The sequence below is a fragment of the Dama dama genome, chromosome 4 (assembly GCF_033118175.1).
Source record: "Dama dama isolate Ldn47 chromosome 4, ASM3311817v1, whole genome shotgun sequence".
Lineage (NCBI taxonomy): Eukaryota > Metazoa > Chordata > Mammalia > Artiodactyla > Cervidae > Dama > Dama dama.
The window spans coordinates 31,389,105-31,414,041 of NC_083684.1; the positions used below are offsets into that span (position 1 = coordinate 31,389,105).

Sequence of the window (24,937 nt, forward strand, 5' to 3'; positions counted from 1 at the left end):
AAATTGGTGGTCCCCCTCAAGCTGCAGCGCACGCATCCATACATCGAGGCCGTGGGGGTAGCACTCCCGGGCTCCAAGAGTGACTGGGACCCGGAATCAGACTCCTATTCCCTCTAAGCCTCCTGCGTGGAATTCAAGCCGGGGTCCGAGCCACAGAAGAGGGACAAAGTTCTCAGAGCACGCCAGCACCGAACCCGAGGAAAAGGAAGAAACAGTAGTCTCGGCAAAGTGCTGACTAAGGCCTCTTCCCCTGTTTTACCCCAATCCAAGATGGAAAGTCGGTGGCTTCACGCTGCTCCTGATGTCCCCTTCCTATTGGCTATCATGAAATTGGTTTTCCAATAATACGGTTGCTGATTGGTCAATTTGTGACGGTTGCTAAAGCGATTGGTGCAGCCGCCCTTGGTGGGCGTTTCGAAAAAAATTTTTAAGTGCACAAACTAGTTTTCGTGAAAGAGATGGAAAGGGGAGGAAAGGGAAAGCTTGAGGCGGAGGCGGAACCAAGGAAACGGCAGCTCGCATTGGTTCACTAGAGGCCTAGGGGCGGCTCTTGAACGCTCCTTCCTCATGATTAGTCCAATTCAGGAAAAGAGGGCGGGCACTTAGGAGAGGGCGGCAGAAGCGCCTGCTTCTATTGGTCATGCCCGAAGGGAGGTGGAGTGCTCGCGGCGGCTGATTGGTGCTGGGAGTGAGGAAGGAGGGGCTCTGAGCCGGAGGTTTTGTTGTGAGGGTCGGTTGTCAAGCAGCGGCCAATCAGGCCAGGGGATGGAGGCAAGTGGGGGTCGCGCCTGGAGCGGAGCCTCGGCCTCCCGAGCCGCAGCTGCAGGTGGAGTGGGCGAGGGGGCGAAGGGGCGACGCGGCGAGGGGAGGTTGAGCCTTGGGCTGGGCCGAGCCAGGCGGGGCCAGGCCGGGATGCTGCGACGGAGAAGGCTCTGGGCGGAGGGAGGCTGGAGCCAGTGCTGAGAGGAGTGGGAGGGTTAGGCAGGGCCGAGGGACCAGCCCCAGCTTCGGGAGGGGCGGGACCGGCGTGGAGGCCCTAGGGGAAAATCCTGGGAGGCCGGAAGGAGAGCCGGGGGTCTGCGGGAGGAGGGGGGATGAATGGGGACACTTGAAGCAGGAGAGTGAATGAATGGGGATACTGATAGCAGAGAGAAAAGGGGGGACTTAAGAGGGTCTGGCGAGGCAGGGGCCAAGTTAGGGAGCCCTGGAGACCGGATGTGCACACACAGGCGGCAGGGAGAAGGAGGAGAGAATGGAGAACTAGAGAGGCAGACCTGGGGAGTCCAGGAGAAAGAGGCTTGGAGGAGCGGATAGAAGGCTCCATGAGGCCGCCTTTTAATGCTGAGGAGTCATACCGACTCATGCCCAGTCTGGAGGCCTAGTTCCCAGCACTGTCCTTGGGAATGGCAGGGACCTGGAGTAGTTCCCTTGATTCATACTGGACTCCCAGGGCCCACTTCAAGACTCTACCTAGAGAAAACTTCAGTCTCTATCTCTCGGGTGCCTCTCGTGGCCCCCTAAACTTAGTCTCTGACTCCGCCCCCTTCCCATACGTCAGACAAAACTGACTCTCTCAGATCTATCGGAACTGCGGACATGTGGTCTTTCTTCCCCGCCCCACTGCAGCTGCTGCATTTCAGCTGCATTTCAGGCAGCCAACCTCCTGGAACAGAACCTCCTCCCATCATCCTGGCCTCTGAGAGAACCTTCTTTTTCTCTGTGCTTCAGCCACCCTGCCTGAGATACCCCCTCTCTAGATTCTCAAACCCAGCTTGCAGTGGAGCTCTTGTCTCTGGTGCCTTTGGTGGGTGTCTGTTTTTATCAAGTGACCTTGGTCATCGAGGGAGCTGCAGCTGCAGTTCTGTGAACCCAGGGACCCCCTGAGCTCCCCCTGAGTGTTTGCTAACAAGCCATCACCTCTGTTTGTATTCCAGCCCAGTGTTGAGCTGAGATGGCTCAAGCTTGACATTCCATCACCCAGGATCCCAAAAGGCACCCACGGGCTGCTGCTGTGGATGATTTAAAACCACGAGGTGGTCCGGAGACGAGGCATTCCCTCTGCCTGCATGTGTGGAAACTCCCTGCCAACTTGATTGGTGGATCTGGGGGGGATCCACCCCCACCCCACAAGGAAAGCACAGTCTATTGTGGGTGGAGCTTCAGGTGCCAGCCAGCTGAAGGATGGCCACCCCTGTGGTCACCAAGACGGCCTGGAAGTTGCGTGAGTGGCTTGCTTTCTTACCCCATTTACCCCGGTAGCTGTTTGTTGGTGGGTGGCCCGGACCCTCAACTTTGTCTTCCACTCTTGGCACAAGGGGAGACTCCCAGGCTTTGGCATAAAATAGACCAACTTGCAAATCATGACTTTGGCACTGAGTGACATTGCCTAAGTGACTTAACCTCTCAGAGGTTTAGTTTCCTGTCTGTACGATGAGATAATCACGCTTCCATGCTAGAACTGCTGTGAGATTCAAGTGAGAAAATGAACATAATGAAGCACTTAGCAGGATTTCCAGTTAGGCCAGCAGATGGGATGGTGCCCCTCAAAGTTGTCCTTGGTGTTTTCAGACGTCTCACCAGTCAAGCTCCCTCATCAGATGAGAACATCTTGGGCCTGGGTCGGAGGTGAGAGGGTAGACAGGGGGCTGCTAATAGCCTCTGCAATGTATCTGAATCCAGGTACCACCCACCCTCACCATTACTGTAAACTGACACCTCTAAACTCTTTGAACTTAGGACGCTTTTATATTCTTAAAACTTACTGAGGATCCCAAAGAGTTTTTGTTTATGGGACTCATATCTACCCACATTTACCACTTCAGAAGTGAATATTGAGACATTTGAAAACATAACGCACAAACATACTGTTAGTGATGATGTCATCACACGTCGTGTATCTTCTGGAAAATGCCACTATATTCTTGTGAGGAGATGAGAGTATAAAAGTCAAACTCCATCTTAGTATTATGATAAAAGTAGTTTTGTTCTCTTGGATCCCCTGAAAGGATCTTGAGGGTTCCAGGGTTCCCTGGATCATATTTTGAGACCTGTTGCTTTGCACCTGGTGCCTCTGTGGGCCATACTCCTCTAGTAATAACTGGCTGGCATAGATCTGGTGTGTCCAAACTGGTCATCCTTTGCTATGAGCTGTCCCTGGGCTGTTTTCAGAAGCAGGGCTGGGCTCCTCCACTTTTTACTGTGAGAACCTGAGCAAAACTCTCTGCTGGGTCTCAGTGTCCTCATTTGTAAATGAGAAGATTGGGCCATGTTCAAATTGCTCCTCAGTTCCAGAGTTTAGGGAGAATCATGTTATGGGCTCCCAAGGAGGTGCACTTTGGACAGAATGGCTCTGTATTTATTGGGGTTATGTATATATACCTTCAACAGTTGGTTTTTCCTGAGAAACCAGGGAAGAACCAGGCACTGGGGAGATAGTGGAGGGCAAAATAGGCAAGGTCCTGGTAACAGTGGGGCTTAGAGTCTGGGGAGCACAGCATTTGGGAATCAGTTAATCACACTCACCTGTCTCTCCTTCTCTGATTTCAAGCTGGAACGTGTGCTTTAAATCAGTTAACTACCTGATAGAGGGGGTGGGAGTAGAGGAGTGTGGTGGGCTGCCTAAACAGCATGTGCAAAGGCCCTGAGGCAGGAAATTTGGTGGGTTTCAAGGTCTCAGAGGAGGCCATGGGCTGCAGCATGCTGTGGGAAGAATGTGGTGCCACATAGGCTGGTAAGGTCTTCTGGGACCTTACCCAGCCCTTCTGAGGCTTTGACTTTATCGGAAAGGCGAGGCCAAGCCATCAGAGCATTCAGGTGGGAGGCGACGTGATCAGGCACGTTGGGCATCTGCTGACAGTTTGATGTGCACAGCAGTTTCCATGGGTATAAATTGTCTAAAGAGCTCAAAGGCCAAATGACCTCTGGCTCCTTATGGTTCCAGAGTCTGAGGAGGATCAGAAAGTGCTTGTTGAAGCCCAGTTCTTTGCACCTTCTGTTGGCATGCAGTAGCTTAGCGCTTCTGACCAGAACACAGTGTCCCCCTAGCTCTGGCTGGGATGTGGGGTCCAGACTGTGCCCCCTGCACTTGGGAAACCAGCATGAGCCTGGGCCCCACAGTAGAGCAGCAGCCATTGGCCTGGCCTGCTGTGAGGACTTCTGTTTGTTTGCATTTAAATTCGGTACCCAGGCCTGGGCCACTGCAGGGTACCATCCTTCAGGCCAAACTGGGAGCTCTTAGGCTAGTGCCCTGTGCCGAGCCCTCCTCTGCCTGATGCCTGAAGTGTGCCCCCCCTCTCCACACCCCACCCGCTGGTCCCTCCAGGGGTTCCAGGCAATCCCCTGGTCAGGCTTCTTGCAGGGGAGTAGTCTGAGACCTTCTCGAAGGGCCCAATCTTCAAATTCTGCTTGCCCTAAAATCTGCAGTTCCTTGGGCTGGATGCCCTGTCCCCAGAGCCATCTGACCAGGCTAGAGCATGGAGACGAGAACCTTATCACTGTCACTCCCCACCGTCTCTCAGCACAGGGCCTCTCGCGGACACCCGGGAAACAGTCATACTATGTGTTAATGGCTGTCTCTGCAGGCAGCAGTCCTGAGATGCAGAGAAGGGTGGCAGTGGGCCCAGGAGACCCAGTGCGGTGGGGCCCAGCCAGAAATTTCCCTGGGAAGGCTGAGAGGCAGGGTGGCCAGCTAGGCCTCCTGGTGGGTCACACGTGGAGGGCATCACATGTAGGGCGTGTCTTCAGAGAACGGGAGGGGCCCCGGGCTGGGGGGTCGCAGTGCTTGGGGGGGGAAGACGGTTTGGCCTCCAGATAAATTGGGCAGTCAGTCCGGCCCAACAGAAGCTCATGAACAGATAGCTGTCTGTGACCAGAGCCCCAGGGCACCCACGCATCTGTGCTACAGTGTCCACGGGACAGAAGGCTGCTTGGCCGAGGTGTGGACCAGAGAGAAGCCCAGCTTCCTCGACTCCAGGGGCAGGGTCCCCCAGGCCCTGGCTCACGTTTGGGCCTGCCGGGAGCTCTCACCTGGCTGGGGCTGACACCGCCACCCCTTGAGGTGGGGTGTTGTCTGTGAGGTTGAGCCTGGGGCCTAGTCCCCCAGGCAGTTCTGACAGCCCCTGTGAGGCATGCCGCCTGGCCGGCATCCTTCCCCAGCCCAGCTTGCCAGCCTCCCTGCGGTCTGAGGCCGGCACCACGGAGACCACCAGGCAGGGCGGAGGCTGGGCCAGGCAGGGCAGAGGCTGGAGGCTGGAGCAGGCACCCAGGACGGGCCTCTGCAGAGCAGCTGCACCGCCCTCTCCCTCAGCATGGCCCAGGCCAGCCTCCCAGCTGCCTCAGCGCATCAGCATGTTTCCCTTGTCTGTGTGGGGACGCTGTTTCTTTCCTCCCCCTTCTCAGGAGAAACTACTCAGGCCCTGGCTTGGAGACCTGGGCTGCCTCTTGCTTCCTGGCCTGTTCCTTCTCTGACGATGCCCTCTGAGACTTAGTGTCTGCTGCAACCCTGCCTCCCCCCCAAGTCCAGGCCATGGGCCCTCGGGGCCACCCACAGTGACCTTACCTCCTTCTCTGTCCATTCGGCTCTCACACCCAACCCCTCAGTTCAACTGCCTCCTGCTCCCTCCTCACGCAGCCCACCTCCTGGATTTCTCCTGGGCCACAGTGCCCACTCTCCATGATGTCTGACCTGTAGCCTGCCTGGCAGCCATGAGTATTCAGCCCCTCACAGAAGCTCACAGGAATGTCCTCAGTGAATCCTCAGCAGTCCAATGAGCCACGCACTATTATCCCCAATTACCCGAGGAGTGTAGCACTCAGAGAGGGTGAGCAACTTGTCCAAGGCCACACAGCCTGCAATAGCAGAGCTCAGACCAGAGCCCAGTCTATGATGCCGAAGCCCTGGCTGAGCTCACCTGGGGACAGCTTGTCTGCCGTTGACCTGTATGGTTCTGAAAGTGGGTTTCCCCAAGCAGGAACACCAAGGGGCAGTTGAGAGGCCCTTAGGTGGTACATGGGTCAATATTTTTTATTTTAATCATTGTTTTCATTTTTCTTTTTGTATCATAGAGAAACTGTAGTGAACATATAAAGCTTGTAATTTTCATGTGTGTTATTGCTTAAATGACAAAGCTAAATAAAAATAGCAAGTCAGTTTTTAAAACTGATCATAGTAACTTAATAATAGTACCCGTTGATATGCAGAAAAAGGAAAAAAATTCATGAGGCTTAAGGGTAGGATGGGAGTGACTGAAGTTGATAAATTGTTGTTTCTGTCTCAGGCCCAAGCCCTGCACTGTCTCACTTGCTCATGGGGTGTGTCTGGGCACCAAAGGGAGCCGCAGGGAGCAGGGCCCTCCCTCCGGGCTTCCGGTGCCAGGGATGGGGGCCGAGCAGGATAAGGCCCAGCCTGCCTCCACGTGGCCTGTCAGGCCCCTGACTGTCTTCTCCCTCTGCTCTTCCCTGTTTAGAGGAGATCGTAGCCCACGCCAGCAATGTGTCCTCGCTGGTGCTGGGCAAAGCCTCGGGCCGGCTGCTGGCCACGGGCGGGGATGACTGCCGCGTCAACTTGTGGTCCATCAACAAGCCCAACTGCATCATGGTGAGGTTCGGCCGGTGGGCAGGGTGGGGCAGATGGGCAGGCCAGGGATGGGTGCTGGGAGTGGGCAGCTTTGCAGAAACCCAGTACATCAGTGCTCCCCCCCCAGCTGTCTGCTCAGGGAAGTCCAGAACGACCCAGATGGCTGGGACAGCAGCCAGTCCTCAGGAATGGGGAGCGGGGGCGGTCACCTGGTCGTGGGAAGGAATTCTGGGGAGCCTGTATGAAAAGACTAAAATAAGCCTACAGGCCCGAATCTGAGCCTCCCTTGCCCATTGGCCTGTACACTTGCCTGTTAGTTACATGCAGGGTTATTTTGATTCATTGCCCACCTCATTCCACAAAAGGGATTTGAATGCCCCTGGTTGGAGCTAATTAGAGGACTGGTTCTTTAATAGTGTTAATGAACTCAACTCTGCTTGGCTTGGGAGCCACTACACCAGAGGCAAGTGTTGGTTGAAAGGAAAGGTTGCTTTATTCAGGAGGCTGGCAGCTGGTGGGGAGGTGGTCTTGTGTCCAATGGCCAGTTCCCCGCTATTGATCAGAGGGCAAGAACTTTTAAAGGGGAGTTTCAGAGGTGTGTAGCTGATGCGAGGGAGCCACGTGCAGAGCAGCACAGCCAGCTCTGACATCACTAGAAGTCGGGTGTGTGGTGGTCCACCCAGCAGCGTCTTTAGCCTCACGGTCTGTTTGTTCCCGTTTCTTTGAGGCCAGTTCTCAGAACTGTGGCATCTTATGTCATGGTGACAGTGTGGTCGTCATGTAGTCAGCTTCTTCCATCTGGTGGGAGTTTCGATATCTACAAGATAGCTTGACAAGATAGGGTTCAGGTCAGGATCCACAGCCCTTGAGAAGGAACCAAAGCTCCTTGACTTTGTTTAATGACTAAACTCTTATTATTTGGTCTCGTTTGGCTGCTTTCCTTTGCTTCTTCTGCATTTTCCTTACTTCTCTGATTGAATTTGTTCTTTGACAAAAGTTTTTCTCCAGATAAAAGACAGGCAAAGGACATGGAGGTGGGTGGCGTCTCTCCTAGGAAGGCCCTGTAGGGTTCTGCTCCATTTCATGAGCACTGTCCCCCTGGTTACACAACTGTATTCAATGCCAAAAACCGTTTTCCAAAACGAAATCACACAGGAGGGGAAAAAAATACAGAAATGAGTTCTATGCAGTTTGATTACCCAAGGACCATTACACCTGGTACTTTGGTCTGTGTGCTACTAGGGGCTGATACAGACACATGTGTGTGCATGTGTGCGCAGACTTGTGCCTACGTGTACACATGTAAACATGCCCACGTGTACACACACAGAAATATTTAACAATATGTTTCCAGTACACTGTTACTCTTCTGTAGCCTGGTTTTTTTTTTAATATAGCAACGTTGAGAGTGTTTTCCTGTGTCAGCAAATACCCTTTTACAACACGAGTTTTAATAGCTTCATGGTATCCCATTGTAGGGTTGAGCCTGGCTCCCAGTGTGGAAGTCACAGCCGGGTTTTTGGCTCAGCCTAGCCACAGTGGGGCACATCCTCATCTCCCTAAATCTTCAGACAGATCTGCAATCATAAGATTGAATCTGTGGGTGTGTACTTTTTATAAAGCTTTCAAAACATATTGCCAAACTGCCCTCCAGAAGTCAATTTACATTCTCATCGGTGGCACTGAAGCTTGCCCTCTCCTCCTCCAATCTTGCCACACACGGCAGTGTTCTTTTGACTCTTGACCGAGTAAAGATAAAAAGGAGTGAGGTTTATCAGTAGAAACGTGATCAACTCAGTGTTCTTGTGAGATCCAATGGGCAGCTGAGATCTGACCCAAACCGCAGCCAAGGTTAAGGTCAGAACTGAGATCGGGTTAAGAAGAGAATTGAAATTGTTTTGCATCACTTTGTTTTGGGGGTTCAGGTGTGTTTCCCGCTCCCTGAAATGCCAGAGTAACACACCCCAACTGAAAAAGAATCAACAGAGGCTGGTCTGAATTGGGGAGAGTGTCTGTGTTTCCAGCAGAATCACTCCCGGGTCCTCTGGTGGGGGTCAGCCCCTGGGGACCTGGGGGCTCCAGAGGCCACTGACAGGTCAGACCTCAGTTCTGCCGTGGTTTCCCCTCTGGAGGGCTGGGCCAGGCAGAGTAGAGATGGGAGCACAGTCCAGGAGGACAGTGCTTTGGACTTGGGACTGAAGGGTCAGCTGCCCCCCTGGAGGGCCACTCCTGCAGGTGACGTTCCTGTCGGGAGCACAGCGGGTGATGGAGTGTGCCTGGGGTCTGGCCCACTTTCAGCCCTGGGAGCCGAGAGGCCTGGGGGGCCACAGGATCCCTGCTTGATGAGCTTCCCGGGGATCCAGGATTGGGGGCAGCATCTGGGGGTCTGTTGACACAGCGCACCAAAGCTGCTACCTTCTCTCCTCAGAGCCTGACGGGTCACACGTCCCCCGTGGAGAGCGTCCGTCTCAACACCCCCGAGGAGCTCATTGTGGCCGGCTCCCAGTCGGGCTCCATCCGCGTCTGGGACCTGGAAGCTGCCAAAAGTGGGTGTCCACGCCTGCCTCCCCCCACGCATGCCTGCAGTTGTGCTTGTCCCCAGCTTTCCCGTCCAGCCACTTTCTCCAGGAAGCCTGTCCTGACTAGGTTGAGTGCTTCTCTCCTGGTTCACTGACCCGACAGTGTATTTTAGGTTCCAGGGTTGCTTTGGGAGGTCATCCCAGATCCCTCTCATGGGACCTGCTTCTCTCCTCCCCTGCCTCCCCCTCTCTCCCTCCCCTGCCTCCCCCTCTCCCCTCCCCTGCCTCCCCCTCTCCCCTCTCCCCTCTCTCCCTCTCCCTCTCTCTCTCTCTCTCTGCAGGCTTGTAGGACCTTCTCCCCAGTGTCCTCAGGTTTCACAGTGAAGGGCGTTGGTGTGCACATTCTCATCCTTGTACTGGGTCCTCGCTGGGGTCTTGGTCTGGAGCCTCATGCCCTCAGTTCTGAGCCAAATAGGGAGTCCCACTTTCCCTAGAATGGGGGCTGCCTCTCAGCCTCACCGGCAGTTGCCACATCGGAATGTGGGCGCAGTCTTGCCAGCTCTACAGATTTTTTAAGAGAAGCTGGGAATCTGGGCATTTATGTGGAATCCACCCATTTCTAAAGGTTGACAGCTAACTCAACATACTTTCCGAACACTGTGCAGGCCGACACTCAGAGGTCTAAGTAAAACCTGTTTGCTCACTGCTTTTTGCCAGCCTCCAGTCTGGACCTTGCAGCATGCCAGGTGGGAGGCCATCTGCTCCCTGAGGATGGGAGAGGAAGGGGTGGCATGGGTTTTTGCCGAGTCTGCCTCTCCCCAAAACGATGCCCTCTTTGCCTGGCTGAGACTTAAAGGTCATTCTGGCCTCTCCTCTGGTGCCTGCAGGATGCTCTGCTGCAGGATGGAGGCCATTGGCCACACATGCCCAGTGGCCATGCGTGCCCAGTGGCCAGGTTCATCCTGCTTTCGTATAGGTGGTCCTCAAGTTAGGACCTCACTTGAGCCTCTTGGGTGATGCTTGCCCACCCAGTGGCAGACTGTTTCAGAAAGACAGAGCCCCAGGACCTCTTAGATAATAAAACGGGGGCTGCGAGCTTAGCATCTCAGCACGCAGTCCCACTGCCCGGCCACACATAGGACCCACAAGGCGGGGGCATCGCTGGATAAGGGGCCAGGGAGGAGCATGCCCAGGCTGGCTGGTCTCCAGCCAAGAAAGCAAAAAGCCTCAGGCAGCAGGCGGTTCACCTGTGGGAAGCCTCTGCCTAGACCCAGATCCCAGTGGAGGGTACCAGCCATTCTCCATTCACGGAGGAGCAAGACATAAAGAGAAGCCAAAAGTTGTGATTTCGCAGCCATGATTTTCATGCACAAGGGAATGTGAGGAATTTCTTGAGGTAGGCAAAGAATGGAAACTAAAGACGTCTGGAATTCCTAAGCCCTGAACTCCCAGGGCTGGCTGTTCTACAAGCTACTTGTGACACATCCCAGACCCTACTCCCAGAGAAACTGACTCAGGAGAGGGATGGGCCCAGGATCTGGCTGTCATAAGCTTCTAGCTGGTTCTGATGCAAAACCAGGTTGGCACTGTCTCCTTTTTTGACAGATGGGCAAACAGACCCAAGGAGGGCCCTGAACTTGCTAAAGACTCCATGGCTGGGGTGTCTGACCTCGAATCCTGATGTCAGGACTCCCATCCTAGTGCTGTCTGCCCTGCCATTTGGCAGGGGTGGGTGGGTTTCAGTGACAAAAGAGAAACTCGCCCTCAGCATTCTCGGCAGGAAGACCTAAGACCTCAGGCCCACCTCCATCCCCACCCACCACAGCGTGGGTGGAAATGATACAGAGGCAAACTGGCACCTCACGTGCAAAAAGGGGTTGTTAAAGGGTTGCCTGACTGTGGCTTCACTTGCCCATCACTGGAAGGTCCAGCTGCTCGGCTGGAGGGTTTGGAAGTTCCCATGTGGGGTAGACAGGCCCTGGACACCCCTCCTCTCTGCAGATCCTGGATCCTGCAACCAAGTAGGGCATCAGGAGGCCCCAAGAGCCCTCCCAGGACAGAACAGCAAGGGCAGAAATCACACCAGAAGAATGTGGTCCTGCCTGCTTTCCATGGAGAGCCAGAGGGCGAGGGCGGGTCAGCCCAGGATCCCACAGGAAGGCAGTCTGGGCTTCACAAAGCCAGCCTACACAGGGGTGGGACCTGCCGCATCCTCTGGGGTGGGGCAGGATTTTGGAAGCCTGGCTCTGGGATGCAAAGCAGGTGGGCTGGCAGGGGCGGCATGGACTGGAGCATGTGCAAGAGGAGTGTGCACCCTCCAGGGCCTGGACTGGGCTGCATGTGCCCGAAGCCCCCTTGGCCAGAAAGGCAGTGCTGAGCCCCCGATGGCATGTGACAGCTACAGTGTGGGGAGGACAGCTGCTCAGATCTTAGTGTCTTCGAATTTTGTCCTTAAAGCATTATGTGTGGAGTCTGCTTGAACACCTGCTCCAACGGAGAGCTCACTACCTCACAAGGCAGCCTGTTTCACCTTGGCTCAAACCTGAGGATCCCTGGACTGCCACACTTCTTTGTCCAGCACCCTTGGCATGATCAGTTTCATTCAAACAGCAGAATTATAAATCTTCTAAAAAGCAAGGCATATGAGGCCAGAGAGAAGAGGCAAATTTGAGTGGTACCAGAGAATACTCTGATACAGAAATGCAAACCTCCCTCATCCACCACCCATTGACATCCTGCTCAAATACCACCTCCTCCAAAAAGCCCCCCTAGATTCCTCTTTTCGACCTAGCAGCTTCTCCCCCACCTTGGACCGCTCCTACATCCCTCTCCTCGCGCTGTCTCGGGTGTGGTGGGATGCCTGGCAGGTCATAAACTCCATGTCCACAGGATGTAAACCAAATGCAGCAGCTGCTCGACTCTGCTGACTCCGGGGCTTCACTGTTGTGAGAACACGTTGGCACAAGCCCAGTGGCACAAGCCGCATGGCGCTTGCGGGGAGTTTTCTGGGGGCTCATGTAATGGCAGAAATGGCTGGCATCTCTCAGGAGGAAAGTAAGAAAAGTTAGTTGTTAGAGTGGTAGGACTCTGGTTGACTTTCCTCCTCATCTTGAACGTCTGTGTTACTATTGTGTTTTTCTGTGCTGTCAGTACGAAAGCACACACAGAAACGAACACTGAAACCCTTTCTCTGCTTGCCGTCCTGTCTGCCTCTCACACCACTGTCTGCTCTCTCCCCTGTTAGTCCTTCGCACACTTATGGGACACAAAGCCAACATCTGCAGCCTGGATTTCCACCCATATGGCGAGTTTGTAGCCTCAGGTTCCCAGGACACAAACATCAAGGTGAGACACCGCTCAGCACCCTGGCTCTCCCGGGACTGGGCCGGCAGTGGAACCAGGATGGTGAGTCCCACCCGAGGGGGTGGGCTTTGGCTCTGCCAGGGCACCTCTCCGCGGTGCTGCAGAATCCATGGCCCCCCCACCCCCGCCCAGGCAGGGAGATGTGGGAGCACTGGCCAGACATTTGTACTCGGAATGCCCAGCTTTACTGAGCAGTTTCCAGACCCCTGTCATTTTGGGGTGTAATGACCTGGAGGTGCTCAGAGCCCCTCTCTGCTCATGGCCATCTACTGCCCTCTGACCCAAGCTCCAGGACTGAGCTTGGCTAGGCCTTCCCAGCGCAGCCCACCTTGGTTGTGACCTGTCCTGACCCCGGCCCCTCTCTGCTCCCCCCTTCACAGCTCTGGGACATCAGGAGGAAAGGCTGTGTCTTCCGATACAGGGTAAGCAAGGCCCCTCTGTCCATCATTCCACAAGCACCTTGAGGGCATGGAACCTGGGGTGGTGCCCAGACCCTGGGAGGAGCTGGAGTAGCTGCTCATCCAGCCTGGGTGAGAACGTGAGAAACAAAAAGTCCAGGTGAGAATCGTGCATCTGGAGCAGAGCAGGGGTGCAGTGGGTGGTCTGCACCAGCTTTCCATGCTCCCCACAGAACCATCTTCACCAAACTGTGCTCCACAGTTTGTAGGCTGGTAACAGGTGTTATTAAGTGAAGGGGGTTCCTGTTCATATGAGTTTGGAAACACTGAGTTTAATAATTATTTTTCGAAGTCGTTAGACTCTTTGACATAAGAGGAGGCATTTAACTCTCCAAAAAGAGGCACAGGACGCATTGCCCCTCAACCTGTAAGACCACGAGGTCTTGATCTGGAGTGTCCTGCAGGACTGGGGGTCCCTGACCACCCATGGGGAGGCGTTCCTCTGTGGCATCCCCCGCAGCTGGCGGTCTGTCACCTCTCTGCCGGCTCCCAGGAAGTACTGCTTGTGGAGGGCAGGGAGGAGTAGGGGCTGGGGAGGGGAGCCTGCAGGGTCCGGCCCCTCCAGTGCGCATGCCGTCTTGTCCTCAGGGGCATAGCCAGGCCGTGCGGTGTCTCCGGTTCAGCCCTGACGGGAAGTGGTTGGCATCGGCTGCAGATGACCACACGGTGAAGGTAGCTCCCGGCCAGGCATGGGCCCAGGGCTGGGGACTGGGGTCTGCCAATCACACCCAGGTTGGATCCTTATCTCCCTCCCCATCGGGCTCGCCCACCCCAAGACTGTCCAGAGTGGGAGGCGGTTTGTGGATAAAGAGCATGGACTGGATGAGAGGGTCATCCGGAGGCTGAGGGCCAGGCTGGTCCTGACCTCCAGCCCACCCTGCCCCAGCTCTGGGATCTGACTGCTGGCAAGATGATGTCCGAGTTCCCTGGCCACACGGGGCCTGTCAACGTGGTGGAGTTCCACCCCAACGAGTACCTCCTGGCTTCCGGCAGTTCTGACAGGTGAGGAGGAGGAACAGGGCTCGTGACCTGTGACTGCCACACCTCTGTGCTCTGGTTGTGTATCTGCCCCCGTCTGCCTCTCGGTCCCGGGGTGTCACATCCTATCTGGACTGAACTGACTGCCAGCCAAGCCAGCCTGGGACCCAGGTCACATCTCTCTCCTGACTCCAGTTCCCCGACCCCAGTGTCCTGGGCCTTCCTGGTGTGTCTGGATCCAAGGCCAGTGTCCACCTCCCACGTGCTCAAGAGTAGCCCTGACCTGGGGGTGGGTGGGCAAGTGTCTGCAGAAAAGCGGGTTTTCCCAGCCACCGGCCTGCGTAGAAACCAGCATGGGGCCTGACTTTCTCTGCAGGACCATCCGTTTCTGGGATCTGGAGAAATTCCAGGTGGTGAGCTGTATCGAAGGGGAGCCTGGGCCTGTCAGGTAGGCGTGCTGCCGGGCGGTGGGTGGGGCCTTCTCCGGGCCATGGGGCGTGGCCTCCGGCCGTGGGGCGTGGCTGTGGTGGCCCTTTCCAGTCTCCACTTCCGCTCTGGTCCTGGGCTCCCCGCAGCCTCTCTGGAGGCTTCTGACCCACGGCCTCCTCTCACCTGGCCCAGGAGCATCCTCTTCAACCCCGATGGCTGCTGCCTGTACAGTGGCTGCCAGGACTCGCTGCGTGTCTACGGCTGGGAGCCAGAGCGCTGTTTTGATGTGGTCCTCGTCCACTGGGGCAAGGTGGCCGACCTGGCCATCTGCAACGACCAGCTGGTGAGAGAGCCACCGCCCACCTTGCACCTTTGCGCCAGGCCGCCGGCCTCCTCCCCCGCAGGCCCCCGACTCCCTCCTGGCCCTGTGGGGACCCTACCCTCAGGGCCCCACGAAGGGTCCCGCCCCAGCTCCTCCATTTCCTGCAGATAGGCGTGGCCTTCTCTCAGAGCAACGTCTCCTCTTACGTGGTGGACCTGACGCGGGTCACCAGGACAGGCACAGTGGCCCGGGACCCGGTGCAGGACAGCCGGCCTCCGGCGCAGCAGTCGCCCCACCCCAGCGCCCCCCTTCGCCGCATCTACGAGCGGCCCAGCACCGCCTGCAGCAAGCCTCAGAGGTGGGGTGCTCGGGGCCTCAGAGGGCACTGGGGGGTGCAGGAGGTGGGCACCCCCGGCCTCACCACCCGCCCCCCCCGCCTCCCTTTGCTCGGCCGGCCCCCCAGGGTGAAGCAGAACTCGGAGAGCGAGCGCCGCAGCCCCAGCAGCGAGGACGACCGGGACGAGCGGGAGTCTCGGGCCGAGATCCAGAACGCGGAGGACTACAATGAGATCTTCCAGCCCAAGAACAGCATCAGTGAGGCCTTCCCCGCCCCTCCCTTCCCATCCCTGCCTAGCCCCACCATCCCACTCTGGGACGCAAAGGCAGATGGTCCTTTCCAGGATCGTGTCCATGTTGCTGTGCCCCCTTAGCCTAATTCCTCATGCACATCTGGGCCCGGCTCTGTCCCCAGGTCCTCTAGGCCCCAGCAGAAACCCAGCAGCCCCTCAGTGCTTGGCCTGCCAGGGGCCAGGGCATGGGGAGTGGCAAGCCTGAGGGTTCAGGCCCTAGGAACAGATCACAGTCTACAACAGTATGTGCACCCTGGAACCACTGACCCATCTCCCGCATCCTGTGGGGCCCTGGGGTCCCGGCCGACTGGGCCCTGAGGGCTCTGACAGCAGCCCTGGGCTGGCCCATGTGAGTCCCCAGCCCCCTTCACCTCTGCAGGTCGGACGCCACCCCGAAGAAGTGAACCCTTCCCTGCACCCCCAGAAGATGGTGAGTCAGGGGGCAGAGCCTGGCCTCCCAGGCTCCCCAGTCTTCCTCTTCTAGGCTGCCCCCCCACAGGACAGTTCCCAGCCTCTCTCTCCCTGGGTCTTTTCCCACCATTCGCCCAAAAAGCACCTACTGTGTGCCAGGCGTGGGACTCGGCCCTGCTAACTGAGCATGAAAAAGCAGGCAGGTGCCCACACCCAGTGAGGAAGGCGGATGGTAGGCAGCCACGTGGGAGGAGGAGCCCGGGGTGGTAAGAGGCACTGGGGCCTGTGTACAGGGGGCGCTGTGAGGCTCTGCAGAGGTGGTGCATTAGGCAGGCCTGGGGGCCAGGTGAGGATACGGGGAGGGAATAGCCTCAGGTGAGAGAAGGCTGAGAGGAGGGCAGGGGTTTGGGGGGCCAGGTCCCCAGGCCCTGGGGTTGGGTGTTGCTGCTGGAGGATTTTTGCTGCTGGTTTTTGCTGTTTGATTTTGCTGCTGGGGAATTTAAGAAAAATCTGATCTGCTTTATGACTGGAGAAGGTGGGATGGGGCACCCTCATCTTCCAGCCCAGCCTCCGCCTCCCCACCCCTCCCCACCACCAGCTTTCTCCTCAAGGGGCCATCTTCCTGTGCCCCTAAAGCTGGGTTCCTGAAGCACCTCTCTCTCCTACACTCCTATTCACCATCCACTCAGCACCAACCCCCCCTGAAAAACACACTCCATTCCTAGTGAGGTGTTGAGGCCACCACTCCCTGGGTCCCATCCACATGTGGTGCTCGGTTCCTGCTTTCTGCCAGACCTGTGGTTGAGTAGGTGGAAAGGGAGGGGACAGGCCCCACCCCCTCCACCAGGCCTCCCCTGTAAGAGGCGAGGCGCCACCCAGCGTCCCAGCCCGAGCCCTGCCTTCCCGCCTGTCCCATCTCCCGACCTGACCTGACCCAGGGATCTTTCCCTTCTATCTCCAGACATGGCCACAGCCAAGGAGGCAGCAAAGCCCAGCCCAGCCACAGACGCACAGTTCTCGGTGCCAAACATATGTCCAGGCGGAGCAGGCACGGTAGGAGGGGGAGAGGGCCTGGTGTCCTGAATCAGGGCTGGGGTGACCCTTGCCGGAGAGAAGGGCAGAGGGGGAAGCCTTGGGCTGGCTGCCTGCTAACTCCAGACCCTTTCAGCTTGAGGTCCTGTCCCGGCCCCCGGTCATCACTTCCACCCCTGCACCCAAGGCCGAGCCTGCCATCTTTCCTGCCACCCGCAATGAGCCCATCGGACTGAAGGCCTCCAACTTCCTGCCTGTGAGTAGGGGGCCCAGGCTGAGAGCGGGTGGAGGCCTATGGGGCGAGGGCAGAACTTGGCTGCCAGCATCCGGGCACCCGTCCCACGCAGGCCGTGAAGATCCCCCAGCAGGCAGAGCTGGTTGACGAGGATGCCATGTCCCAGATCCGCAAAGGCCATGACACCATGTGCGTCGTGCTCACCAGCCGCCACAAGAACCTGGACACTGTGCGGGGCGTGTGGACCACGGGCGATATCAAGGCAAGTGCCACCTCTGCCTGGGTTTAGAGCTGAGCTGAGAATAGAGCTTCCTGGGGTGGGGTTGAAGGGGTGGTAGGCGGCTCCAATCACCACACCTTGCAGTTTTATGTACACCCCCCAGTAAAGCCCGCATCACAGACCCAGGCAGGGCCACTGTGTCCCCGGTCCCCACTGACGGGTGCTCTGTTTGCACAGACGTCGGTGGACTCGGCCGTGGCCATCAATGACCTGTCTGTGGTCGTAGACCTCCTTAACATTGTCAACCAGAAGGCGTGAGTGGCCGTGACAGGGGATGGGAGGTGGGGGGGCGTGGGCAGGGCCAGGTGCTGAGGGCACGTATCCCTGGCCCTCTCCCCAGCTCCCTGTGGAAGCTGGATCTGTGCACCACGGTTCTGCCGCAGATCGAGAAGCTTCTGCAGAGCAAGTATGAGAGGTACTCATGGGGAAGCCACACCTGCCTCACAGCAGGGCGGGGTGGGGGTGGACCACGGGGAAGACCCCCAGGGCTGGTGCACTTGTGGGGTGGCTGCACCACACTGCTGTCCCCTCCAAAGTTGGAAGGCCAGAGTGACCACAAGTCCATGCTGCCTCTGGCCCCGTCTCTGCCCCGCTTTGTCTCCACTAGCCGTGCGCTCTGTTTAGTGATTCTCTCCATCCCTCTGCCCTTGCAGCTATGTCCAGACAGGCTGCACCTCCCTGAAGCTGATCCTGCAGCGGTTTCTGCCCCTCATCACAGACATCCTGGCGGCCCCGCCCTCAGTGGGTGTGGACATCAGCCGGGAGGAGAGGTGAGGAATCCGGGCTGTTGCGGGTGGGTGTGGTGTGTTTGTCTGTGTTTGTATGTGCCTGTGTGTGTGTGTGTGTGCGCGTGCCATGTCAGGCAAGAGCACACAGGCCTGCTTGTTGATGGCCCTGGTGAAACAGCCAATAGAGGTGGTCACTGTGCCTGGGACAGTGGTGCAGGGCACGGGGTGGAGTTACTAGAGCCTTGGTTCCTCCATGGCCTGGCTCTGGCCTGGGCCCTGCTCTTTGGGTCTCAGCCTTCCCCTGGGAGGAGGGCCGGTGTGGTTAGTACAGGAAAGGCCCTGCGCTTGGGCGGGGGTCATGGGACCGTGCCAGCTGGCCACCTCCAGCGCTGACCCTCTGCCCACAGGCTGCACAAGTGCCGGCTCTGCTACAAGCAGCTCAAGAGCATCAGCAGCCTCGTCAAGAGCAAGTCAGGCTTGAGCGGCCGCCACGGCAGTGCCTTCCGAGAGCTGCACCTGCTCATGGCCAGCTTGGACTGAGGAGCCCAGAGAGTGGGGGCACCTTCAGGCCTGGCCTCGGCCCCCACTCCTGTTCCCTGTGCGCCCACCAGCCCATGAGCCTCTGCCCGGCCCCCACTGCTGCCCTGGGGCCATCCTGGAGGCGGCAGCGCTGGCCCACTGGCCACTCCTCAGCCCTGAACTCTTGACAACTTCTCTGCAGCAACAGCTGCCCAGCTTTGCCCAACTCCTGCTTCCTGGGGCAGTGAACTGAACCCTGGGGCTGCTGCTGTAATTTATAAGGTGAATTTTATTAAATTTGTAACTATTCCTTGCTTTTCTTGCTGGGAGGTGCATCCTCTGGAGGCCACAAGGCTCTCCTGGGTCCCTGATGGCCTCTTCAGAGAGGAGACCACTTCTCCAAGACGCAGAGGTGGTGCTCCACGCTGGGTGGCCAGCAGGGGGCAGCAGAGTGATGGGCCGGCCGGAAGGGGTAAGTTCAGACTTATTCTGGGGGAAGGCGGGCCCAGCAACTCCGCCTTTCATGGCTAAAAGAAACAGGTGAGGGGTGGGCTCAGGCTCTCCAGCCCAGCCCCTCTGTCTCAGCCACACTCCCACCTGTCCAGTGGATGCCTCTGAGGCCAGTTGGCGGCTGTACCCTGCAGGGGGCTGGGACCCCAGCCTTGCAGTGGGGCCACTTAACTGCAGTGGCTGATCCAGAGCTCACCCCCCTCCCCCCACCCCCGGAGGCCTCCAGGGATGGGATCGGAAAGGCAGCTACCCCATTCTCTGAACAGCTGCTCCTCCCTACAGGCTGGCTGGCCAGAACAGCTCCCCTGACCCAGAGGTCACCCCGCTTCTCCTCTTGAGGCAGCTTCAGCCCATTTGGTGGGAGGACCCCACAGAGCCCTGCACACGTTTTCCCAAGGCTGAGACCAGGTTCAGGCCAGCTCCACTTTCATGGTGGGGAGCCTGGTGGGCATGGCACCCATGGTTGGGGCGCTTTGGGCAGAGGGAGGAGGGGGTGGCACTCACCTATGGCCATTCACGTAAGGGGGCGAGGCCAGGGCAGAGGGCAGGAGTGGAGTAGGGACCACTGTGCCTAGGTTTTTGGCAAGGTTTTGGACAGCTTGAGTTTCCCATTTATTAGGTGAAGGTGCCAGTACTTGCATGGGTCAGTCATGGTAAGGATGAGGGTAGGAGGTCACTTGATCCTGACTTAGTGGGTGACAAGCCAGCACTGGGAAACCACCCACAACATGCCAACACCCTGCTCCCTGCGTCTGATCAGGGCTCACAAGACCAACTCTTCCAGACAGTGCTTGTGTAAAAAGGTTATTTTAATAAGTAAAAATGGCTAAGCTTCCAAAAGTTCTTAAATAGGATTTCAGAGGGAGGAAAATTTCAAGAGGCTAGTGAGCAGGGAGACAGCCTGGTGCCAGGCAGAAGAGGGGAGCAGCAAGATCCCCACTCACTGGCCTCCTGCCGGCCATAAATAAAGCCCGACCCGCGGCAGGAGCAGGCCTCCTGTGTACACCTAGGAACACTATATACACACCTGGCGAGATGCTCTACTCCCAGAGAAGAGCAGGACAGGGCTGCCCACCAACCGCCCAGCTCCCACAGTTCCTGTGCCTTCTGCAGGGGCCCTGTGGGCTGGGGAGGGTTGGGCCAGCCCGGGCGAGGGCCCACCCTCCCACACAACACACTTGCCCTCCCCACAAGGGCCCACACTGATGGCCTGGGCCCGCCCTTCCAGCCTGTGCCACTTGCACCCAGAGCCACAGCCAAGAGACAGTGTTTCCTTCTGAACATGTTTCTCATCTCAGGGGAGATGGGGTCAAAGAGGCGCCTCCACTCTGGCCTCTGCTTCGCGGGCTCCAGACGCTGCAGCGGGGGCAGGCCAGCCGTGCGTGGAGACCCAGTCGCTGGTCCCTGGTTCGGCAGGGTGGGCATGTCCATCACACGGGCAATGGCCTGGACTTCCCTATGGGAGGGGGTAGGTTTTGTCAGCACCAGGACAGTCAGCCTCTGTCCCAGAGCAGGAGGCACCCGGGCAGAAGCACACAGATAGCAGGCAGCGAGCCCCAGACCCAGCCAACTTCCCGGCACAGCCCTGCAACCCGAGGCGGCCAGGCAGGCGGGTGGGCGGGCAGCCCTGGGCTGCTGGCCCCCACACTCACCTGGAGACTCTGCAGCCCCAGCCGTCAGGCTGAAATCAAAGCAACAGGTGTCTCACTGGTAGGCTTGGCCTTGGGCTGGGACCCACCCCCCAGGACCCTGCTGCCCACAGCCCCTTTAGACTCAAACACTTGCCAGGCGCTTCTGTGAGTGGGCCAAGCTGGGGGCTGGAGCCCCGGATTCTAATCACCCATCCATGGCCTACTTGGGAGGGCATGTCTTTCATGAACCCAGCCTCAGAGAACTGCGTCCTGGGCCTCACATCAGCGGCCCAGCTAGGAGTCAGGAGGGCTGGCCGCCTCCTGACACTCCATCTCGAAGGGGCCTTCAGTTTCCCACCAGTAAAATGGACCCAGCGCTGTCTGCCCTAACTACTTCCCAGGGCCAAGGAAGGTTGTGAAACTGAAGCTGGTCTGGAGAAGTTCCATAAATTTAAGCCCACTCCAATAAGGGCAGCCCATGGCTGTGATCAGCCGATGGGGGAGGCTCCCCACCCTGGCTCCCTCCCTGAAGACTCACCTGAGGGCTGCAGCTTCCTCCTGATGGAGCCTGGGCGGCTAGTGGTCCCAGAGCCAGGGGCCGAATGGGCTCGCGCTGAGGGCTGTGGCGTCTGGCAAGCTGGCTCCCACTGTGGGCAGAGAAGGGCAGGTGGGCGGGGTCTGCTGCCCTGGGTCTGCCCCCGCCCACGTTTCCCCTCCCCAGCCACCTGAAACTGTTTCACCTGCAAGATGGACGTCATGATGATACAATAATCATGGGAAGAAGGTGGGAATTAACAAAGAAGTAAACTAGTTACTACTGAGCATCTGTGTGCCAGCGCGCACCTCCCTGCCCCACCTCCAACCAGCTGATGACCCCTAGGTACCTCTGAGGTCAACAAAAACACCTGGACTGAAGAAGACTACTGGGTTTGGGTTCAAGTTCTGGCTCCAACCTCTCTGGGATCTTCCTGTCTTCCCCGCTCCAGGCTGTTCTCCCCGCCACAGGCTGTTCTCCCCGCCACACCCTCCCTCCTGCCCATGACCGGAATCTTTGATTCAGCGCCGGACGGAGGCAGGCCTGTGGGGGTCCCAGTACCTCTAGGTGCTCCTGGCTGGACCATGACCCGAGCTCTGTCCTGCGGGACCCAGGGCCCAGCTCCACAGAGCGCACCCTCTCAGCAAACTTGAGGGAGTAGAGCGTCTCACTGGTGTTCTTCTCCACAGGGGACACCTAGGGGACACACAAGAGCTCACTCTCCACCTGGCTGGCCGGCTGTCCTCACAGAACTGGAAAGGGCATCAGAGGGAGCTCACAACCAGGGGATTCTAGAAGGCTCCCTGGAGAAGAGGAGAGGGAAGGGAGCTGGGATTGGGGGGCAGGTGTGGCGGGCAACTTCACCGAGGTGCCTGAAGTGGAGAAAGCTGCAAGCAAAGCGTGACTAGCCAGGTCTGTTGGGTAGGCTATGGGGTGGGGGTGGGGGGGCACATGTCACTGACTCCAAAGCTGCTGAAGACAAGAGGCTTTTCTCTGCACAGCCTGTGGGGTATCCCTGCTGCAGGGGAAGGAGGTGGGTGGGAACCCCTGTTCTTGGAACTGGCCCCTGTTCTTGGAACTGGCCAAGTCCTTAAACGCTGATGGCCACCCTGACAGGCCCACCTGAGACCCTCACCTGCACCACCATGAGGGTCTTGCTGTCCCCGCTGAGCGAGTCCTGCAGCAGGTAGGTGAGCTTGGAGTTGCGGAAGGGCACGTGGCCCTGACGGGAGCGCAGGGCAGCGATGACATCGCCCAGGGCCGACAGCGACTTGTTGATGTGCTGTGCCTCCCGCAGGCGGCTGCCCTCCGCCCCCGACTTGCCCACGCGCTCCGAGCCGGCCAGGTCCACCAGGTTCAGCTTCCCTGCGGGGAGGGCGCGGGCAGGTGAGGGCCACCCCAGGAGAGGCAGGGGTGGGGTGCTCGGGCCGGGCGCTGGGGGCTCTGGCTCACCCGTGGTGCGGAGGCCGGTGCTGCAGTCCACGCCGCGCACCGTCACGATGAGCAGGGCGTGCGAGCGCGAGCTGTGTTCGTTCAGGTTGGTGAACTCCGTGGTGCGGTTGGTGTGGCCGAACTCGAACACCTGGAGGCGGGAAGGCCGACGCACCGGCTTTGGAGTGGGGTCTTCGGAATCCCCAGTCCTGGAGCACCCCATGAGGGGGCGTCACCCGCTACCTCCTCCGGGGGAGGAAGCAGGTTCCCAGAGGCCTGCAAACCCGGCAAAGCCGGACCCGAGCCCCATCCCTCCCGGCGGAGCCGCCCCGCTGTGGGCGGAGCCGCCCCGCTGTGGGCGGAGCCGCCCCGCTGTGGGCGGAGCCGCCCCGCTGTGGGCGGAGCCGCCCCGCTGTGGGCGGAGCCGCCCCGCTGTGGGCGGAGCCGCCCCGCTGTGGGCGGAGCCGCCCCGCTGTGGGCGGAGCCGCCCCGCTGTGGGCGGAGCCGCCCCGCGTTGGCCCGCCCAGCTCCTCACCTTGTTGATGTCCTCCACGCTCTGCACCTGGAACTCGGTCAGCCCCGGCACGTATAGCTGCCCGCTGCCGTCTGGGCACAGCCGGATTTCCAGTTTCTCCTGGGGCTCCTGTCCCAGCAGGTCCCTGAGGGCAGGAAGGACAGTCACTCCCTCCTCCCAGTCTGCATTCTGCTTACAGTTGCTCCCGCCCCCAGCCTGGAATGTTCCCCCATCACACTTCAGGATGCCTTCCTGGACACCAAGGGGCTCAGACCCTCTCCCTTCCCAGCTCCAGCTCCTCTTGGGCCCTCAGTTTGCTAAAGGGCAGAGGCAGGAATGTTCCCCAAAAGTCCTGGGGTGGTGGTAACTCCAGCCCCCATGCTGCACTGAACCCCTGGAGGCAGGGTTCCCCAAGACCCCACTCTCACTTTTCACCACCCAGTGCAGCCTGCAGGCAGGGTGAGGGCACTCTGAGAGGGACAGGAGGGCCTTGGTCTGGGTGTCCCAGCTGGGCTCAGTGGGTCCTCCTCCCTCCCGCCTGCTAGTGCAGGGGAGGGGCCTGGACACAGTGAATCCTCTGGGCCTAGTCACGACATTCAACTCCCACCTGAGGCCCCCATCTGAGGGCCCTTCACCTGAGGGCCACTCACCTGAGGACCTCATTGTAGATCTCCGCGGCACTGACGGTGATGGTGTACTCCCAGTCGGACGCTTTCTCCTGCACCTCAGAGAAGAGCAGCCGCAGGGCCCGCTGGTTGATGCCTGGGTTCTCAGGGGTCCCCTGGGGGTAAAATCAAGGCCCCAGTGAGCCAGGCCTCTCCCCTCTCCCCACAAAGGCTGACCTGTGCAGATGCTCTCCACCTGCTCTAGCTACCCCTCCCAGGCCGGCCTCCCCGACTTAAGCTCCCACATGCCGGCCTGCCCCCGAAACACCCTCCACCGGCTACAAGCCGCTCCACCTCCTTGGGCCTCAGTTTTCTCACCTTTAAAACAGCCCTGCCAGGACTGGGCCTGAGACTTAAAGCAGAGCACCAGGTGGAACTTGGCCCGGGGCATGCACACAGGGGCTGCTGATGGATACCTGGCCGTGCTGGGCCCCCTGGGAGGAGCCACTGGGAATGTGTGACTTCCCTGCTGCTGCCCAGAGGCCCCACTCTGGGGCTCAATGTCAGGTGGGCCATGGTGAGCCAGGTTCTGCGGGAGAGCTGGCGAGTGAACTGGGGCCGGATGGGCTGGCTAGCCTTTCTAGAAACAAATCTGGAGTCCTCACCTGGGCCTCCGTGTGGATGGCACCTTCCACCTCCACTTCCGCTTCTGCCACTGGGGCCTCAGTATCCTCCCCACACCCGCCAGCCCTATGGCCTCTGCCCTGCTGTCCCCTCTGCCCCACACTCCTCTCTGTGACTGGCTCTGGTGTCTGCACCAATGTCACCTCCTCAGGGAAGTTTCCTTTCCCTCCAAACGCCAGATCCCTCCCTCACTGTTGATTCCTCATTCCTGGCTGAATTTTCCTCCCTAGCACCTGACCGAAGGACACATGGTGACTTGCCGTGGGCACTGCCGTCTCCCCACGGGTGGGCCAGCTCCGCGGGGCAGGCACTCTGGTCATGGCTGAGCCCCAGGCAGGGTGCCTGACGCACGTGGAGCCTCAACTGGTTGAGTTGGAGGATGGGTGCCCCTGGTATCACCTCAACTCTGGGCACCCCAGCCAGAGCTGGGAGCCTAGGTGGTGTTGCACACACTCCCCCCAACCACCCCCTTCCCCTTCCCATCTTTCTTTGGCCTGCCTCTCAATAAACAGTCTAATCAATCCCTTCTTGAGGGAAAAGAAGGTCCAGA

At 58.6% G+C, this 24,937-nt stretch overlaps 2 protein-coding genes across 5 annotated transcripts in view; one reads left to right on the forward strand and one right to left on the reverse strand.

Annotated features, from left to right (window-relative positions):
* Positions 1-690: 690 nt before the first annotated feature.
* On the forward strand, positions 691-18,787 carry KATNB1 (katanin regulatory subunit B1). 2 transcript variants are annotated; one of them, XM_061138610.1, is made up of 20 exons: positions 691-826; positions 1,935-2,221; positions 6,465-6,595; positions 9,003-9,120; positions 12,338-12,438; positions 12,837-12,878; positions 13,503-13,586; positions 13,801-13,916; positions 14,269-14,340; positions 14,514-14,664; positions 14,811-15,001; positions 15,107-15,237; positions 15,652-15,702; positions 16,645-16,736; positions 16,852-16,971; positions 17,063-17,212; positions 17,408-17,484; positions 17,571-17,645; positions 17,884-18,000; positions 18,366-18,787. In XM_061138610.1, the coding sequence occupies exons 2-20, from the start codon at positions 2,182-2,184 to the stop codon at positions 18,496-18,498; spliced, it is 1,992 nt and encodes a 663-aa protein (XP_060994593.1). In that variant the 5' UTR covers positions 691-826; positions 1,935-2,181; the 3' UTR covers positions 18,499-18,787. The 2 variants fall into 2 exon arrangements, with proteins under 2 accessions (XP_060994593.1, XP_060994592.1); XM_061138609.1 differs by lacking the exon at positions 691-826 and adding an exon at positions 1,680-1,804.
* Positions 18,788-19,778: 991 nt separating this feature from the next.
* The window catches only part of KIFC3 (kinesin family member C3), a 34,973-nt gene continuing 29,814 nt past the window's right edge, over positions 19,779-24,937 (reverse strand). For 2 of the 3 annotated variants that reach the window (XM_061138613.1, XM_061138612.1), the window contains 7 exons: positions 23,749-23,879; positions 23,120-23,243; positions 22,606-22,735; positions 22,289-22,518; positions 21,715-21,849; positions 21,157-21,265; positions 19,779-20,443 (listed from right to left, as the gene is read on the reverse strand). In XM_061138613.1, coding sequence (XP_060994596.1) covers positions 20,418-20,443; positions 21,157-21,265; positions 21,715-21,849; positions 22,289-22,518; positions 22,606-22,735; positions 23,120-23,243; positions 23,749-23,879 — 885 coding nt within the window. In that variant the 3' untranslated portion in view covers positions 19,779-20,417. Of the gene's footprint in view, positions 20,444-20,639; positions 20,669-21,156; positions 21,266-21,714; positions 21,850-22,288; positions 22,519-22,605; positions 22,736-23,119; positions 23,244-23,748; positions 23,880-24,937 lie in introns of all 3 variants that reach the window. The other variant, XM_061138611.1, reaches the window with a different exon arrangement.